The following is a 19,646-nucleotide window of genomic DNA, read 5'->3' on the forward strand; positions in this document are numbered from 1 at the left end:
AGGACCCATATTATGTATATAAATTGTCCCAAACAATTGTATGTATTGTGCTTACAACTGATACACTATGAAGAATTATTTAATTGTGATGGGGAGGTCTTATTTTAGTCTGCTTAGCTTTTCTAGCCTTTACAGTAGCTTTAGAGGCCAGACACTCGCAGACTAATCACACTGTTGTAAATATTACACGTGATGCTACTCAGATCTGTGAGTGAGTGACACCACACAAAGGAAGGACGAGGTGAGAAACAGCAGTCAGAGGAGAAAGTGAGTCAGAGGGAAGTTATTTCACATGTCGTGCTCTAAAAAGAGAAAACTGACAGTAAATTTTGTTGAAATCTGACTGAACTGGACTTTATTTGGTCTGATATTCAGTTGTCGACTGTATAAGATGTTGAAATTCCTACTCGGCTACTTCAGTAAACAGTATATGGCGCTGAGTCATGATGTAAGACAGACATTATGATGTCCTGGACCGTCGCTTGAGGAAATTTTCTCTAACTGGACCTCACTGAATAATAATTAAAGACCCCTGGTGTAGTACATTACAGTTTCAAGCCATTCTCTTCACTGCCTAGTCTGTCCTGCCCATATACTGATACTGAGCTGCTAATACTACAATACATTTACTTACAGTCATATGCAAAATTTTGGTCAAATATTTTCTAAGTGAAAATAAGTGAAAACACATTTGCTGCAGGGAACAAACAAAAATATGGCACTTTTTTGCATATAAAATATTTATATTTATTAGCTGAGTACATGTTTTACATTTCATGTTTTACAGTGAATTTTACAATTCACTGAATGTATTTTTTCTATTATTTCTATTTCTTTAAGCCTCCACTGCACTTAAAAATGATGGTTCTGTAAGGGTTCTTAAGTCTATATAAAACCAAGAACCCTTTTTTAATTAAAGCTTTTTTGCATCAGGCAAGGGTTCTTCAGATTGAGGGGGAATATACTATAGATGGTTGTACATAACACCAAAACGGGTTCTACTATGGTTATGATGTTCCGATTTCGAGTACCCTTTTTGGGGCATGATGAAGCCCTTTTCTGAAAGGTGCTATATAGAACCATCTACATCCTCTTCTCCGTCAACCGGGAGAACCATTTCACAATGCGAAGAACAATTTAATCATGCAAAGGGTTCTTTTGGGTGTTAATGATCTTATAGAGAACCATTTTCTCTACTGCAGAACCCTTGCAGAAGCATCTTTTTTTAAGTGTGTAGCCGCCTGTTTCCTGATCCGAGTAATGCTGTAATTGTGGTGGAGTAAAGCAGCTCTGCTTCACTGTTTAATGAAAGCGTTCTGTACTTTGCAGGTTACTTTTTTCAACCCTGTCATTGAGAGAAGAACCAAACTCCAAAGACAAAAAAAGATTTTTTCAAAGCAACAAGGTAAAGGAACTTGATCAAATGGTTGTGGTTTTCTGTTCCTGCTGTGGCTTCTAATTGCATCCTTACATCAGCAAGTTATCAGTGGCCTTTTTCTTTAGTAGCTTTGCTTTTATTGGAAGTCATTTGACCCAGAAAGGTTTATCAGCCGTGACACTCTTGTGACGTTGTAACTGGACGTACACACAACAGATAAACACGTCTTTTAACGTACACATTTGGAAATGTAGTTTACAGAGGTACAAAAGCTACGTAGGCCTTGTTTTTGAATAGATCAGATTGCTGCTGGAGTTTTTAAACACCTCAGTGTCGCTGCTGGACTGAGCATAGTCCACCAACCAAAAATACCCAGCCAGCAGCGTCCTGTGGGCAGCGTCCTGTGACCACTGATGAAGGACTAGAGGATGACCAGCACAGACTGTGCAGCAGCAGATGAGCTGTCGTCTCTGACTTTACATCTACAAGGTGGAACGACAAGGTAGGACTGTCTAATAGAGTGGACAGTGAGTGGACACAGTGTTAAAAACTCCAGCAGCACTGCTGTGTCTGATCCACTCGCACCAGCACAACACACACTAACACACCACCACCACGTCAGTGTTACTGCAGTACTGAGAACGATTCACCACCCAAATATCACCTGCTCTGTGAGGGTCCATGGGAGTCCTGACCACTGAAGAACAGGGTAAAAGGGGGTAACAAAGTATCAGAGAAACAGATGGACTACAGTCTGTAACTGTAGAACTACAAAGTGCAGCTATACAGTAAGTGGAGCTGATAAAGTGGACAATGAGCGTAGAAACAAGGAGGTGGTCAGAATGTTATGCCTGATTGGTGAATATATATATATATATATATATATATATATATATATATATATATATACACACATACAATATTTATATTACACATTATATATACACAGAAAATGTGGAGAGTAGAAGCTTTTTTACTTTGTGTGTTGTGGTTTACAGTGATTGCTTTGTTCATAGATCTGAGCCTGTAGCTGGTTAGTAGTCTGTTGACCAGGTCAGCCTGGATTAAGGTCACTTTCTGATCATGCTGTAATTACTAAAAAGTTAAACACTCTAATGTGATCATTCTGTTGGCTGGTTTTTGTCGTTAGGTTTGATAAGTTTTGTCCCTACTTGGTCAGCGTGTTATGGCAACCACTTGGTCACTTCAAATCCACTGGCCTAAAAAGTCAGATACAAGAAAAATAGCATTAAATATCATTTGTGACATTTCTCCGCCTTTTTTGGGATGATGTGCTTGTGTGTTTGTAGGGAAGACTTTCCTGAGAGCTCCTCAGATGAACATCAACATCGCCACGTGGGGTCGGCTGGTGCGCAGAGCGATCCCCCCCGTCAGTAACTCCACCCTCAGCCCTCAGCAGGGGGCGGAGCTCACACCAGAAATGGGGCGGAGCCCACACACGCATAGACACACACTCAGCAGGTACGCAGACTCGCTCACTCACTCACTCTTTGAAGGTTTTCTAGTGAACTGTGTATTACTGTAACTGAGTTGTTCCCAGATCTCTCACCACACCACAACTCCTGTAGAACTCAGACCCCAGCTTTGTAACACTGAATTATGGGTCATGTAGTTCAAGTTCATCAAACCGTAGCCTTTTCTGCAGTGTTTTTCTGTCTGGGACATCTAGAGCTGCTTCTCCATGTTCCACATATGAAGCTTAAAGAGCGAAGAGGTGCTGGTTTTATGCACCAAAGATCTGGAGATTGTTACCAAGAAACATCTGTCAGGATCCTTCAGTTAATGTTTTTAAAAAAAACAGTTAAAATTTTATTTCTTTACTTTGTTTTTAATTGTTTCATTTGTTTTTGCTGGAATATTAGTTTTACTTTCGTGTTGGTTGTATTTTTATTGTATTTTTTTATTTATACTTTAATCTTTGCATTTTATTTGAATTATTATTAATATATCCCCTTTTCCGCTGTTGCTTTTATTTGTTGCCTTTTTATGATTTGTTTGTTTTATTTTTGATTGTCTTTTTTCTCTTCTTCCTCTGTTTTTTTTGGGAAGCACGTTGAGCTGAATTTTTAATGTACGAAAAGTGCCAGATAAATAATTATTATATTATGATTATTATTGATAGAAGAACATTGTAGAAAAAAAACAACTCTGCTATTTTTCAGCAGAAGGCATCCATACACACGATAGATGGCTCTGATCCGATACCCAGTATCTGCATCGGGCCGATATCAGTGTAAGCTGCTGGTTCTGATATTGGAGAGGAAAATAATTTGATGCTGTGAGAAATATAGTATTTTTATCTGAATGAGAAAAATCTGTAACTTGTTATCTGTGTTTTCATCCTGTGGGGCAGCAGAGTGTCCAAGTTTGGTAGTAGATAGTAGTGACCACTTTATTTATAGGTATTGTAATGCATTTGGAGCAATACGCTCTTAGCAAAAAGGATTCTACATGGTACCAAAAAAGGGTTCTTTGGCTTATAACAATAGTGGAACCCTTTTTTGTGCTATAATGAATATAGAACCATCTACAGCACATTCTCCCTCAATCTGAATTAACATTTCAACCTGCAGAGAACCATTTAATCATGCAAAGGTGTCCTTTGAGTGTTTCCATATAGAACCATTTTCTTTCTTAAAGAACCCTTGTAGACCCATCTTTTTAAGAGTGTATGGTTGTATACATAATCACTGTCTTTACCAAAGAACCCCCTGTTTTGAAGGCTACTGTTTATATATTAAAATCTATAAATATATAAAAAATCTTGCATCTCCAAAATGGGGACTTTACAGGAGAAGCAAAAAACATGCTTTACTTTTAATGTAAGTCAGTGGAACCAGAATTTTTCCCTGGTAATTTTAGGCCATTTCTTTTGGTCCATTCATCATGAATTTTTCATACAGTATAAAGGACAACAGCCGGTTTTAAAATGATGTCAAAAACTGAAAAATGGCAAAAATTGACAGGATTTGTTCCGACAGTAGCGATATAGTGGGTCATATTTGTGTTGAGACGTTTTCAGCGTTGATATAGACAAAAAAAGTGGTCACTCAAATCACAGCGTCCAAGTCTTTCATGCGCAGAGCCTACTGTTGGTTGAAGTGAGTTGTTTACATTATTAATACTTATTATTTATACATTTTTCTGTACTGAATCTCTGCAGTGACCCGACAGTGGCAAAGCTGGACTTCGACAAGGAGAGAACGCCGGGAACTAAACATTATTCTCTGGTCAGTATCAGAGAAACGCTACCGGAGGAGAAGATCCCCAGCAAAGAACAAGTCCAGGTAACATCATAGCTTACTCTAAAAAAAAAAAAAAAAACACTGCCAGAGGAGCTTATCAGAGCCTCACTCAGTGCAGGAGGTCCTGACTCCAAGCCCAAACCTGCAGAGGAAGATAGAAATCTGCATCATTCACACTCCGTGTGTTCTACAGGAAATACCTGAGGCCTTAACTTGGCATACAGATAGCAGCTATCTGTGTCCATCTAGTGTAAACAGCTGATCTAATGCTGCTGGCAGATGAAAGCTGCTGTAGTTCCACCTTAAATGGAAATTCCTCTCTTGCAGGACGCCCTGAGCTCCTTCGACTTCCTGAACGACAGAAATGGTCTGGGGGTAAAATCTGACCTCAAAGACGTCACGCAGCACCAGATCCAGCCGTCTGAGTTAGAGCTCATAGCCGTACCAAAAACCACGGATATAAGGTCAGTCATGTGGGATTATCGCTGCGGGATTTTCACGATTCCAGAATTTTGATTTCAGTCCTAATCCCAGTTCTTTTTACTCCTACCCCTTGTTTTTGAGTGTCACCCTAACCCCTTGGAACTGAGTTACAGGGTGGTGTTTGAAATCTTCCTCTGAAATGGGAACCTCAAATATAAAGAGCATCACTTCATTAACAGCTACCAGCGCTGCTCTGTAGGCGACCCTGCCCGTCTACAGTGACAGCAGAGGAGGGGAAAGTTCAGCTCCTCACTGCTGGGCTTTATTACATTTAGGGATCATAAGCCTTCAAAGAGGGGGCAATTATTTATTATCACCCACCCCTAATTCTTCAGTGATATGCAGCTGAAGTCAGATATGTTCAGATTTTCCTGTACCACCTTAAATGGAACAGCAGTTACATTCTGGCACTTTAGGTTTTTGAACTGCTGGACTATTTAAGGTGGAATGGGAAAGTTAGCTGGCTAGCTACTAAGACATTAGCATCCAGTTAGCGATTTTTTTATGCTTGTTGTAAAGAAAAGAACCATAATACACTGAAACTGCATAAAACTAAGATAAAACAGTGGTTACTGTCATTTTTTAACAGAAAATTCTCACATTTGGCGGGTTTCTTTGGTCTCTTGTTCTCTGTCTCGACGTTTTGTTTTTTTTCTCATATATCTCTGTTTGGAGACGCTTAAAAAAAAAACCTCAGTTTGGAGGGTCATGTAGCCCCAACACTTCACCCCACCCCTCTATCTCAACTAGAATCGGGACACCCCACTCCTAGACGTGAACGCACAAAACAGAGGGTGAGGGGTGCGATGGGATTGGGCCCAAGTGTAGTATCATAATGCTCGATTCCAAATTTATATCAAATGTTTTTTTTGTTGTTGTTGTTAATACAAAACCTGAGGTCAAATGTTGAGGTAAATCCTTTGCTAGTTTACATAAATAAAGAATTGAAAATATTAAAAGTTAGAGATTTTAATTGTTTGCTTTGTGCAACTCCAGTTGTGTTCATATTTTTATAATCCATGAAATTTTACTATATTTGCATAATTATTTCAGTATCAGTGGCTTTTAATTTTCAGTTATTTTCTCAAATTATCTGACTTTTCACTTATTGGTTGTGTATTAATTTTGTCTTTTATTCTGCTTGTTGGAAATTTGTATTTGTATTTCATATACAAGTTTAGCCTCTTGTCCTAAAATGTAGCTGAACAGGTAATGACTACTGCAATCTCCACTGACTTAAACATATAAAGTTTTGCCTTATCATCAGGAGATTGCAGGATCAAACCCTGATGATGCTTTCAATACAAAGTTGTTAATTATCAGTGCATTGTCTGCTGTTTTTGCGAATAGCATTGTGGGCTGCCTATATTGGCCTGTTGTTATTGGCTCCTTTATAAAAGTCAATTGGAAATAATCTCACCTTAGCTGTTCTAATCTCCCTGTGAAGCTATTTGCAAGCTGGTTTTAAACAGGTGTTATATAAATAAAATGTGCTGCTGTTGTTGTTCTTGTTCTTGTTCTTCTTCTTCTTCTTCTTCATTATTATTATTATTATTATCATCATAATCATCAACATACAGCCATTGTTTCCACCAACCCATCAATATTAGTCTTTATTTGCTTGCTTACACTCTGGAGAACATCTGTATTTGTAGGGAAGAGGAGGAGGATGAAGAGGAGGAGGAGCAGTTTCACTTCAGCCTCAGAGACTTTAAATGCGTTGCAGTTTTGGGTCGAGGCCATTTCGGAAAGGTAAATCTGATTCACGCTGTTTACAGCTGTGGTTTTGTTGCGCATTGCAGCAGTTGTGAGTGGCTGTGTCTGTTTTTTTAGGTTTTACTGGCGGAGTACAGCTGCACGGGAGAAATGTTTGCCATCAAGGCTCTGAAGAAGGGAGACATTGTTGCTCGTGATGAAGTTGACAGGTATGAAAAACCCAGTTTTATTCACTTTTGTTTTTGTCTTGGTCTGACAAAACGACTTTCCAGAGAGCTTCAGTGTTTATGATACATTTACTGTTCAGTGCAGCCTGTCCCCTATAGGCCCCAGCTGTGGGATATCTGTGCAGCCTGTTCCCTATAGGCCCCAGCTGTGGTGTCATCTGTGCAGCTTGTCTCCTATAGGCCACTGTGATATCATCAGTTTAGACTGTCCCCAATAGGCCCTAATTGTGATGTCATCAGTGCAGCCTGTCTCCTATAGGCCACTGTGATATCATCAGTTTAGACTGTCCCCAATAGGCCCTAATTGTGATGTCATCAGTGCAGCCTGTCTCCTATAGGCCACTGTGATATCATCAGTTTAGACTGTCCCCAATAGGCCCTAATTGTGATGTCATCAGTGCAGCCTGTCTCCTATAGGCCACTGTGATATCATCAGTTTAGACTGTCCCCAATAGGCCCTAATTGTGATGTCATCAGTGCAGCCTGTCTCCTTTAGGCCACTGTGATATCATCAGTTTAGACTGTCCCCAATAGGCCCTAATTGTGATGTCATCAGTGCAGCCTGTCCCCTATAGGCCCCAGCTGTGGGATATCTGTGCAGCCTGTACCCTATAGGCCCCAGATGTGGGATATCTGTGCAGCCTGTACCCTATAGGCCCCAGCTGTGGTGTCATCTGTGCAGCTTGTCTCCTATAGGCCACTGTGATATCATCAGTTTAGACTGTCCCCAATAGGCCCTAATTGTGATGTCATCAGTGCAGCCTGTCTCCTATAGGCCACTGTGATATCATCAGTTTAGACTGTCCCCAATAGGCCCTAATTGTGATGTCATCAGTGCAGCCTGTCTCCTATAGGCCACTGTGATATCATCAGTTTAGACTGTCCCCAATAGGCCCTAATTGTGATGTCATCAGTGCAGCCTGTCTCCTTTAGGCCACTGTGATATCATCAGTTTAGACTGTCCCCAATAGGCCCTAATTGTGATGTCATCAGTGCAGCCTGTCCCCTATAGGCCCCAGCTGTGGGATATCTGTGCAGCCTGTACCCTATAGGCCCCAGATGTGGGATATCTGTGCAGCCTGTACCCTATAGGCCCCAGCTGTGGTGTCATCTGTGCAGCTTGTCTCCTATAGGCCACTGTGATATCATCAGTTTAGACTGTCCCCAATAGGCCCTAATTGTGATGTAATCAATGCAGCCTGTCCCCTATAGGCCCCAGCTGTGGGATATCTGTGCAGCCTGTACCCTATAGGCCCCAGCTGTGGTGTCATCTGTGCAGCTTGTCTCCTATAGGCCACTGTGATATCATCAGTTTAGACTGTCCCCAATAGGCCCTAATTGTGATGTCATCAGTGCAGCCTGTCTCCTATAGGCCACTGTGATATCATCAGTTTAGACTGTCCCCAATAGGCCCTAATTGTGATGTCATCAGTGCAGCCTGTCTCCTATAGGCCACTGTGATATCATCAGTTTAGACTGTCCCCAATAGGTCCTAATTGTGATGTCATCAGTGCAGCCTGTCTCCTTTAGGCCACTGTGATATCATCAGTTTAGACTGTCCCCAATAGGCCCTAATTGTGATGTCATCAGTGCAGCCTGTCCCCTATAGGCCCCAGCTGTGGGATATCTGTGCAGCCTGTACCCTATAGGCCCCAGATGTGGGATATCTGTGCAGCCTGTACCCTATAGGCCCCAGCTGTGGTGTCATCTGTGCAGCTTGTCTCCTATAGGCCACTGTGATATCATCAGTTTAGACTGTCCCCAATAGGCCCTAATTGTGATGTCATCAGTGCAGCCTGTCTCCTTTAGGCCACTGTGATATCATCAGTTTAGACTGTCCCCAATAGGCCCTAATTGTGATGTCATCAGTGCAGCCTGTCTCCTTTAGGCCACTGTGATATCATCAGTTTAGACTGTCCCCAATAGGCCCTAATTGTGATGTAATCAATGCAGCCTGTCCCCTATAGGCCCCAGCTGTGGGATATCTGTGCAGCCTGTACCCTATAGGCCCCAGCTGTGGTGTCATCTGTGCAGCTTGTCTCCTATAGGCCACTGTGATATCATCAGTTTAGACTGTCCCCAATAGGCCCTAATTGTGATGTCATCAGTGCAGCCTGTCTCCTATAGGCCACTGTGATATCATCAGTTTAGACTGTCCCCAATAGGCCCTAATTGTGATGTCATCAGTGCAGCCTGTCTCCTATAGGCTACTGTGATATCATCAGTTTAGACTGTCCCCAATAGGCCCTAATTGTGATGTCATCAGTGCAGCCTGTCTCCTATAGGCCACTGTGATATCATCAGTTTAGACTGTCCCCAATAGGCCCTAATTGTGATGTCATCAGTGCAGCCTGTCTCCTTTAGGCCACTGTGATATCATCAGTTTAGACTGTCCCCAATAGGCCCTAATTGTGATGTCATCAGTGCAGCCTGTCTCCTATAGGCCACTGTGATATAATCAGTTTAGACTGTCCCCAATAGGCCCTAATTGTGATGTCATCAGTGCAGCCTGTCTCCTTTAGGCCACTGTGATATCATCAGTTTAGACTGTCCCCAATAGGCCCTAATTGTGATGTAATCAATGCAGCCTGTCCCCTATAGGCCCCAGCTGTGGGATATCTGTGCAGCCTGTACCCTATAGGCCCCAGCTGTGGTGTCATCTGTGCAGCTTGTCTCCTATAGGCCACTGTGATATCATCAGTTTAGACTGTCCCCAATAGGCCCTAATTGTGATGTCATCAGTGCAGCCTGTCTCCTTTAGGCCACTGTGATATAATCAGTTTAGACTGTCCCCAATAGGCCCTAATTGTGATGTCATCAGTGCAGCCTGTCTCCTATAGGCCATTGTGATATCATCAGTTTAGACAGTCGGGGGCGGGAGGGGGCAGTCGTGGGCTGGAGGTTAGGGAACTGGCCCTGTGAATGGAAGGTTGCTGGTTCGATCCCCAGTGCCGACAGTCCATGACTGAGGTGTCCTTGAGCAAGACACCTAACCCCCAACTGCTCCTCGGGTGCCATGGATAGGGCTGCCCACCACTCCGGGCAAGTGTGTTCACTGCCCCCTAGTGTGTTTGTATGTGGTGTTTCACTTCACGGATGGGTTAAATGCGGAGGTGGAATTTCCCCATTTGTGAGATTTAAAAAGTATCACTTAGACTGTCCCCAGTAGGCCCCAATCATTCCCTTCATTGTTGTTGGCTTGAAAGAGACAGATGAGGCCACCCTTGAGTACCATCAGGTCCTGTTGGTATCAGGTACCAGAAAGCTGGTTCCAGTGTTCTGCTCTCAAAAGTTCTGGCACTTCATTGAGTGGAGAACACATGTAGATGACCGAGCTGTTGTTAATAATATGTGACCTCATGTCTCTGTGTCTGCATGTCTTCCCTCAGTCTGATGCTTTTTTGTTGCTTCAAATGTCTGACCTCTGTTTCTCCAGTCTGATGTGTGAGAAGAGGATTTTTGAGACAGTGAACAGCGTCCGGCACCCGTTCCTGGTCAACCTGTTCGCCTGCTTCCAGACCAAAGAGCATGTGTGTTTTGTGATGGAGTACGCAGCAGGAGGAGACCTGATGATGCACATACACACTGACGTCTTCTCAGAACCACGTGCCACGTGAGTTTTGCATTGTGCATCATCTTGGAAGCAGCCAGTCAAGGGTTTAATCTTCATTCTAGTATCTGTCATCTTTTAGGGTGTGTTCTACGGCGGCGTTTTAGGGTCACTGTTAATAAAAATAAAAATAGTAGACTTCAAAATAAAGTTGTAATATTTTTAGAAAAAAGTCACAATATTTGAGAATATTTCATAGAATTATGACATTAAAGTGGCATTAATACCAGGAAAGGTTGTAATATTGTGGCCAAAGGCTTTGCGAAGTGAAGCTGCACCTCCTCGTGTTAAATGAGGGGTGTTGAGTTGGTGGAGCTGCACTTTCATATTGATTCACCCATAAAGAAACACTCAGCCTCCCCGTCTCTCCTGCACATCAGCACCAGTCTGTTATTAGTGTAAGAACCGGCTGAAACGGCTGTTTATCTAGAATAAAGAGCCAGACGGACTCGGAGGAATCCGTCTGTCTGTGTTGTTGAAGTAGAATCTAGTCTACACGGCTATTGGGGGCTACATCTCCCCCCATTCAAAGAGGGCATGAAGTTTCACAGACAGTGATGATGAAGATCAAAATGATCCACAGAGAGACGGGAATGAGTGGAGCTCCAGACCCAGGACAGCAACCGAGACGTTATAGCAGCCCCCCTAAGCCCACTTTATCCTCCAAATGTTACGACTTTATCCTCGAAATATTGTGACTTTTTTAAATATTGATTGTAATTTGTGTTGTTTTTCTTTTTGTCTGGCAGGTTCTACGCAGCTTGTGTCGTCTTGGGATTACAGTTTTTACATGAGCACAAGATTGTTTACAGGTATTAAAAGATGATCGTGATATGTGTCTGCGTTCTCCTCCTTCTTGATGTCATCGTGTTTGATTTCAGTCAACATGCGTGGTCAGGAGTTCAGTCATGTAATTAATTACAATGGAATTTAACCTGCAGAGACTTGAAGCTGGATAACTTGTTGCTGGACAGCGAGGGCTACGTTAAAATCGCTGACTTTGGGCTTTGTAAAGAAGGTAGGAAAAGATGCGTGTTTATTAGATTTTGATCAGGGCTGTGGTGATTTGTAGTTTTCAGCAACTCAAACTGAATTACAAATAAATTGTTTATATAACCATGTTTGAATTTTAGAACTCTAATCAGATGCTTTGGTTTTGAGGGCCCAAATTGTATCCCAATGCTGTCAGAGTGAAACCTTGTATCTCCAAAATGTTAACTGTACAGGAGAAGGAAAAAAAACATACTTTAATTTGAATGTAAGTCAATGGAACCAGATATTTTCCCACATAATTTTGGGCCGTTTATTTTGGTCCATTTGTCATGAAATTTAGACACAATGTAAAGGGCAACAGGCATTTTCAAATTGTCAAAAACTGTTTTTTTTGTTGTGACAGAAGAGATATGAGCTGAAATGATAATCTTTCATGACCATGAATAAAAGTGAATGCTGGAAGAACCCAAAACAGCTATTCCAGTAAGAGTCTTAAGTGGTGAACAAACTAGTCCCCCAACTCAGAAGCTGCTGTGATACAGTCACATTTAAAGGAATTACATCTATATTTGAAAATTGCTCCTTAATTCAGTTGTAAAGGTGTAAACAGAGTCATTCGGAGTGGTTTGGTGTGAAACGCTCCGTTCTAGAGAAACGAGTCAGATTTGTTCACAGTGGTGGTGATAGGGTCCAGACGTCAACCTCTAAAAGCTCCCTCACAGAAATTCCCCAAAAGGCTTACTGTCCACTATTTTGCAACCATAAAAATTCCATATAAGCTCAGAAGACCCATGTAGGTTCTCTGGTGGTTCTGGATGGTAAATAAAACATGTGTATTTGTGTTGTAGTCATGGTGACCCCTGGTTCCCATCACCACCATTTCACACCAAACCACTCAGAATCTCTCTGTTTACATCAAAGATTAAAATTATGCAGAAAGTTTTAAAAATGGGCATCCATTGCTACAACATGGTCACTTCCTCACTGACTGAAGGGCTGTTTCCATTTTATTAAGATAAAATTTGAAATGTTTCAAGTTTCAGCCGCTTTGTTTATGGTTAATGACAATGTTTTTCATGTGATTTGTATCTGACTGCTGATTTTCAGCTTTACTGACATTAAAGCAAAAACACATCTTGATCTTTTCTCACCTTTATAGAATATTGTATTTGAAAAGTGAAGACTGTACTCATATCGTTTGATTCTTCATGTGTGGAGTCGGTCTCAGTGCTATGTGCTTGTATTTTGATCAGGAATGGGTTTCCGGGACAGGACGAGTACATTTTGCGGAACGCCGGAGTTTCTGGCCCCTGAGGTCCTGACGGAGACATCATACACGCGGGCGGTGGACTGGTGGGGGCTGGGGGTGCTCATATTTGAGATGCTGGTGGGAGAGGTCAGTGTTCAGCCTCTGTTAAAGAGGCATTTAAAATATCCAAAAAAAGAGAAAATTGCTGTGGTTACATGCAAAGCTTTTTGCCAATCTGATTGAACACATTCTGATTATAGACGAAGACTAAGGTGTTTATTCTCTACTGAACAATCTGATGAGAAATCTCAGTTTATATGAACACTGCAAGTAATCAGATCCAGAGTTACATGCATGCGTAGAGAACCGCTTAGTGTAGACGTTACCATGACAACCAGCATCATGTGAGTCCAGTCAGAGTGAGATGAGCAGCAGTGAGCAGTGCTTGTGTTTTTAATGACTTTAAAATGATGTCAGACTCAGGAAAACGTCCTTCACATGTCCTTATTAAAGAAGGTTGAGAGGAAGACGTCGTGCTCTGACATACATAAGCTGGACGTTGCGTGCAGAACCGGACTTAAACTTGCCGATAGGGAATGTAATCAGATACAGGCATTTACACAGATATTATTCTTCTATTTAATGGATTATTTATAGGATTACCAACCTCGTTCAGTCGGATAGAAACTGTATTCTGAATGGCCTCAATCAGACTAGACTATTCCGATTGAGGTGTTTACATGGACGTATCCTATTCTGATTGAGCTATTAGTCTGATTGTTAACAGATTATTAGACTGTATGTAAACATGGCTTGTATTGGCCAAAAAGAATAACAGGTTAAACAACAACAAAGTGTCAAAATCTGATGCTTAATGAATCATTTAAATAGTAACAAAAATGAAAAATTATTTAAAAAGTTAAAAATTATTTAAACAGAACAGAAGCAGTGTTCATGCTGACGCCGTCTGAACACTCAGTTTATGCAATGAGGAGAACATTCACAGACCAGTTGCTCTCAAGCCATCACGTGGATTTCTTCAGTTCCATCAGCAGCGCTTAATGAAGGACTGATTAGAGATCATTACTTTCATTACTTTTTGTATGAATGTTAATTGTATTTCTCTTAATATGAGTGTTTTTCTGAGCAGCAGCCCAGTTAATTAGTTTCTACGCTCATCGTCCATTTTATCAGCTCCACTTACTGTATAGCTGCACTTTGTAGTTCTACAGTTACAGACAGGAGTTTTTAAACACTGTGTCCACTCACTGTCCACTCTATTAGACACTCCTATCTTGTCTGTCCACCTTGTAGATGTAAAGTCAGAGACGACAGCTCATCTGCTGCTGCACAGTTTGTGTTGGTCATCCTCTAGTCCTTCATCAGTGGTCACAGGACACTGCCCACAGGACACTGCCCACAGGACGCTGCTGGCTGGATATTTTTGTTTGGTGGACTATTCTCAGTCCAGCAGTGACACTGAGGTGTTTAAAAACTCTCTGGGGGTCCATAGGGGTCCTGACCACTGAAGAACAGGGTAAAAGGGGGTAACAAAGTATCAGAGAAACAGATGGACTACAGTCTGTAACTGTAGAACTACAGAGTGCAGCTATATAGTAAGTGGAGCTGATAAAATGGACAATGAGCGTAGAAACAAGGAGGTGGTCAGAATGTTATGGCTCAGCAGGCGACATCTCCCTCTCTGGTCTGAGTTTCAGAATGTATTTCTCTCTGTATGAGGGTTTTATGTGTCTGAGTGAGTCTTTGTCTCTACAGTCTCCGTTTCCTGGTGATGATGAAGAGGAGGTGTTTGACAGCATCGTGAATGATGAGGTCCGCTACCCGAGGTTCCTCTCCACAGAGTCCATCTCCATAATGAGGAGGGTTCGTGTCCAGAAAATAAAGCCTGTTTACAGAGCAGTTTAATTCACTCTGATGTAAACTGACCCTCACAAGTTTAATGTTGACTTTTCCCGGTAGCTCCTGAGGAGGAATCCCGAGAGGCGTCTGGGAGCAGGAGAGCGCGATGCAGAGGAAGTGAAGAAGCATCTGTTCTTTCGAGTGAGTTTATGATTTAAATAGTTTCAGTTTTGTCTCTAAGTGGTGGGTTTCAAGACCCCTTTCACACTCAACACCTGGGACTTTATCGTGATGCTTTTACGGGTAACGTTCAGGCTTTGTGTCGTTCACATATGCAGCATTTAAACTGTTTTACTGGGATGAACACATTCATACACACATTGAAGGTCCTGTTAAACTGGAGCTGATGTTCACCTCCTTTATTTCTGAATCATAGACAGTGATGCCCTTTTTCCTTCCCAAAAACTGGAAGCTCCTTTTGGCAATATAGTGTATATAAATATGTATATACAGTGAGCAGCCCTAACATTCTGACCACCTCCTTGTTTCTACGCTCATTGTCCATTTTATCAGCTCCACTTACTGTATAGCTGCACTTTGTAGTTCTACAGTTACAGACTGTAGTCCATCTGTTTCTCTGATACTTTGTTACCCCCTTTTACCCTGTTCTTCAGTGGTCAGGACCCCCATGGACCCTCACAGAGCAGGTACTATTTGGGTGGTGGATCATTCTCAGCACTGCGGTAACACTGACGTGATGGTGGTGTGTTAGTGTGGGTTGTGCTGGTTCAAGTGGATCAGACACAGCAGTGCTGCTAGAGTTTCAAATGCTCCATATCATATCATTTTGGACTCGCTCGGGAGTGCCCTCTATCGTTTGAGAAAACCGGAAGACATTCTCCTCTCTGCAAGTTGTCTGGTACTTGTCTGAGGCCCCAGAGAGGAGGTGGTGCTGTTGCCACTATTGCCATCTAGTGTTGTGGGGTGGTATTGCAAACAGGGCCCAGGATTTTTCATTCAGCGTTTTTTTAAATAAAAAACAAAATGCTTGCTTTAATGATATTTTTCCCTGTTGTTTATTGTGTAGTTAAGCGACTTTATCGTGTTATTAAAACACCTAAGCCAGCATGTTATTAGTAAATACAGGAAGAAAACAGACACATAGTTTTGTTGACACAAGACATGCCTTAAAAGTAAAAGACTGAGAAAATGTAATGCAAATTTGGCAGCAATCAAAACAGCTAGAAACATAACATTGCGTTCACCCCAGTCAAGCCTGATGGAGTTTCTGGGAATGGCCTCGGTAATATTACCAGATTGATTTGGAAATTCTAGGAATATATATTTGGGGATTTAAGTTTGGTGTATGTCTATTTATACTACAGAATCTTGTCAAAAATATGAAAAAAAAGTTCTGAATCAGATTCCTTTATTGATCCCAGAGGGGAATTGCAGTTGTTACAGTTGCAACCATTTATGTAAAAGAATAAACACTTTAATCATTTAAAAACAAAAAAAAGAAATTTGCAATATGTACATATGAACAGTCCAGCTTGGTATTGAGTTTTTCACCGATGAACCACACATTGTGAATCACACTCTGAGGGAGGAGTTATAGAGTTTGATGGCCACCGGTAAGAATGACTTCCTGTGGTGCATTTCGGTAGAATGAGTCTTGCACTGAATTTGAATGTGCAAAAATATTAAGTATATTAAGAGTTTATTTAGTTTGCTGTATAGTTTCGTACTCTGTGCAGTCTGCCATGTAACTTGCACTCCCCCAGAAACCACACAATCAAGTGTGGTAGAGATACTGAACCAGGGAACTTGTAGAGATGTCTTCTGGGATTCTCAAGCACCAGAGGGCGCTCTCGAGCGAGTCCAGAATGAGTGGGTTGATATGGTGCATTTGAGCAAAATCACAGTTTATAAACGCTTAAACATTTTTAATATAAAGAAATACAATCATTTCTAGAACACAGAGCAGCATAAACACTTTAACACTGCTGTTATGTTTTAAGAGCTTTTAAACTGAAGCCAGAGGAGTTTAAAACAGCGCCTCATGTACGTTTGTGACGTCTATGAGCGCGAACAGCCAGTGAGCTGCTCCGCTCGCCAATCAGTCAGCTCTCAGTAGCAGTAACCTGTTTTTGTAAAACCTTTGCTGTAGAAAAAAGGAAATATATGGGTAAGTTTTCTTTGTTTTTTAGTGAAATCCATCCTTCTACTGTCTGAAATGAAAGGACAGTTCAGGGCAAGTGATTAGAAACTATTTTAACTGTTTGTGTTTAGCCATTGGTTCCATTCTCTCCCATTCATTGAGGACTCGCTCATGGGCGCCCTCTGCTGTTCAGCAGTCCTGTTTTTGATATAATGGGGGAAATAGGAAGAGGCCAGACTCCTGATAAACCGGCTCTGTACTGAACACCTCAGCGTGGTTTGTAGAAGAATGCATTTTTAATAGGTATGAAGTTAGCACAGTGCTAATTTGTTATGCTAACAGGTATGAGCTTATGTTACTTTTTACAGAAAAAAATAAAACAAACTCGTCTTGGCAGCTCAAATAGATTTATATCGATGAGGTGAACTGGTTAAATGTGATTTTTTTTATTTCTTATTTTCTTATTTACCCAATATTTAACTGTTTGAGCAGCTTTCAGGCTAATTTTTAACCCTGTTCCAAGGTCCTTTGGAAAACGAGTGAAACAGAAGGTTGTGTGTTAACTTGTATGAGCATGGCACAAATCTACACATCGTCTCTGCCCAGTGAAAACCGTGTATCTCCAATTTTGTTGATTTTTAGTTTTTTACACCATTTCAACACAACACACGTCCTTTATGTTGTGTAAAAATTTCATGATGAAAGGACCAATAGAAATGCTTTAAAATCGCTTGGAACAAAATCTCTTTACATTGACTTACATTGAAAGTTAAGAGAGTTTTTGCCCTTTCCTGTAAAGTTAATATTTTGGAGATGCTTGTTTTTCATTGGATAGCGACGATATGTTTTGGGAATTTCCTGCTGTCAACAGTTTTTACCCAAATATTTCAGCCATAATGTTGAACGGACGTTCATTCAGTCCCTCTCCTCATTTGAGTACCATACTGAATATGATTTTCAGCTAATGCAGAGCTTTATTTGGTCCAGCACGAAGCAGAATACAGCCCAAGACCTTGTGTTTAAAACTGCACTTGTCTCCTGTAACGGCCCTTAATTATCCTAACTAAATTTTCAATTTTGATTTTAATTTTAATATCTCTTTTAAATCTGTTGTTTTAATCATGTTTTCATCTCTATTCTACAGGGTGAGTCAAAAGTCACAGGACATGGTTTTATATTATTTTTAATTTTATTATCGACTTTTATCTCTGGGGTCATCTCAGACAAATTGTGTATGCTGAGAAAATCCACAACAAACACCCCCTTCAGCGCCGCATCGTGGAGGCTTGTAACAGCATTAAAAAAATGCGGTGTCCTGTGACTTTTGACTCACCCTGTACATCTTTTTAAATTTTAATTTGAACCTTCTGATCTTTGGTATTTTCTCATTTGTAAAGTACACTGAATGGCCACTGGAGGTGCTATATTTATATGCTTGCCTTGTCTTGCCTCCAGAACATCGACTGGAACGGACTTCTGGCTAAGAAGGTGAAGCCGCCGTTCATGCCGACCGTTCAGAGCTCCAGTGACGTCAGTAACTTTGATGAAGAGTTCACCTCCGAGGCGCCGGTGCTGACGCCCCCCAGAGAACCGCGGCCGCTGAGCCGCGAGGAGCAGGAGTTGTTCGCCGACTTCGACTACATCGCAGACTGGTGTTAGCTTTTCCGCTTTCCCGCCCATAAAACAAGACAAGGAAACTGTGAACACGGCTCTGCACCGCTTTCCTGCTACTCAGTGCCATTTTAAGAAATTTGGCTAAACCCTCAGAACGATTGTAATCCGATTAAGAATGGAGGAAAACGTTACGCAGTGTCGAGAGACTCCAGAGACAGATTTCCTCAAACTCATATCTCCTGATTTCTGCAGGAGTTTAAAAAAAACAGGCTGTAAACATTAAAGGAGTGGTTTAGCTGAAAATGCTAATGTTGCTAACAGTGAATGAATGTGAATAGCCACTTATTAGCATTGTAGAACTCGCGTCATGCTAGCTGGTGGGAACTGGCTTGTATTCGAATGTAGCCAGGTTAGTGTTTTTGGTTAAGGGTCGTTCTACACAAACGTCCTCTTTTCTGTCCTCCATAGGAGTCACTGGTGTTACTGATCGTCACTGGTGTTCCACATAATAAAGGAAACACCAGAGACGTTTTTAATGAACAATACATTTCACTAAACGGCTGCTACAGAACATCAAACCACACGCTGTCCATCACGGAACATCCACTAAAACATGGAATTTAGTCCATTTGTGTTCTATTTTTTCACAGTGACCTCAGAATAAAGTCGGTCACACCAGTGACGTCAGCTAAAGGCTTCATATGAGATCATGAGCTGAATGAGAAAATCTCTGAGAACTGAGAGACACAGTGGACTCACCATGAGCTTTTCTTCATAGATCCACAGAAAACAGGTCGAGTGATGTCATCGGTGTGACTTTTATTTCAAAATAAGAGTTTTTTGTTACACTGTAACACCAGTGACTCGACTCCTGGGGAGCTTTCATTATATATTTTATAATATTTATTTGGCTTTTGTTTACTTTGTCATTTAAATCACATATTCCATAGTCATGTAGAGATTATTGCAGTTAAAATTGCAGATTTTTACCCCAAAATATGCCCTCAGCATTCCCCCGTGACTGTGGGGACAAGCTCTTCTGTGGTGCTTGGAGTTTTATGTGATTGATTTATAGGCCAATATTGCTAA

General features: G+C 41.4%; 1 protein-coding gene across 2 annotated transcripts in view; it reads left to right on the forward strand.

Annotated features, from left to right (window-relative positions):
• Window positions 1–18,866, forward strand: part of pkn2 (protein kinase N2) — a 43,857-nt gene extending 24,991 nt beyond the window's left edge. The window contains exons 10-23 of one of the 2 annotated variants that reach the window (XM_017706343.2): window positions 1,330–1,405; window positions 2,689–2,860; window positions 4,563–4,686; window positions 4,972–5,108; window positions 6,783–6,879; window positions 6,961–7,052; window positions 10,507–10,683; window positions 11,430–11,492; window positions 11,622–11,698; window positions 12,927–13,069; window positions 14,699–14,806; window positions 14,903–14,983; window positions 15,457–15,489; window positions 18,399–18,866. In XM_017706343.2, coding sequence (XP_017561832.1) covers window positions 1,330–1,405; window positions 2,689–2,860; window positions 4,563–4,686; window positions 4,972–5,108; window positions 6,783–6,879; window positions 6,961–7,052; window positions 10,507–10,683; window positions 11,430–11,492; window positions 11,622–11,698; window positions 12,927–13,069; window positions 14,699–14,806; window positions 14,903–14,983; window positions 15,457–15,489; window positions 18,399–18,602 — 1,584 coding nt within the window. In that variant the 3' untranslated portion in view covers window positions 18,603–18,866. The remainder of the gene's footprint in view (window positions 1–1,329; window positions 1,406–2,688; window positions 2,861–4,562; window positions 4,687–4,971; window positions 5,109–6,782; window positions 6,880–6,960; window positions 7,053–10,506; window positions 10,684–11,429; window positions 11,493–11,621; window positions 11,699–12,926; window positions 13,070–14,698; window positions 14,807–14,902; window positions 14,984–15,456; window positions 15,490–18,398) is intronic. The other variant, XM_017706344.2, reaches the window with a different exon arrangement.
• The last annotated feature ends 780 nt before the right edge of the window (window positions 18,867–19,646 follow it).

The sequence above is a fragment of the Pygocentrus nattereri genome, chromosome 17, assembly GCF_015220715.1.
Source record: "Pygocentrus nattereri isolate fPygNat1 chromosome 17, fPygNat1.pri, whole genome shotgun sequence".
NCBI lineage: Eukaryota > Metazoa > Chordata > Actinopteri > Characiformes > Serrasalmidae > Pygocentrus > Pygocentrus nattereri.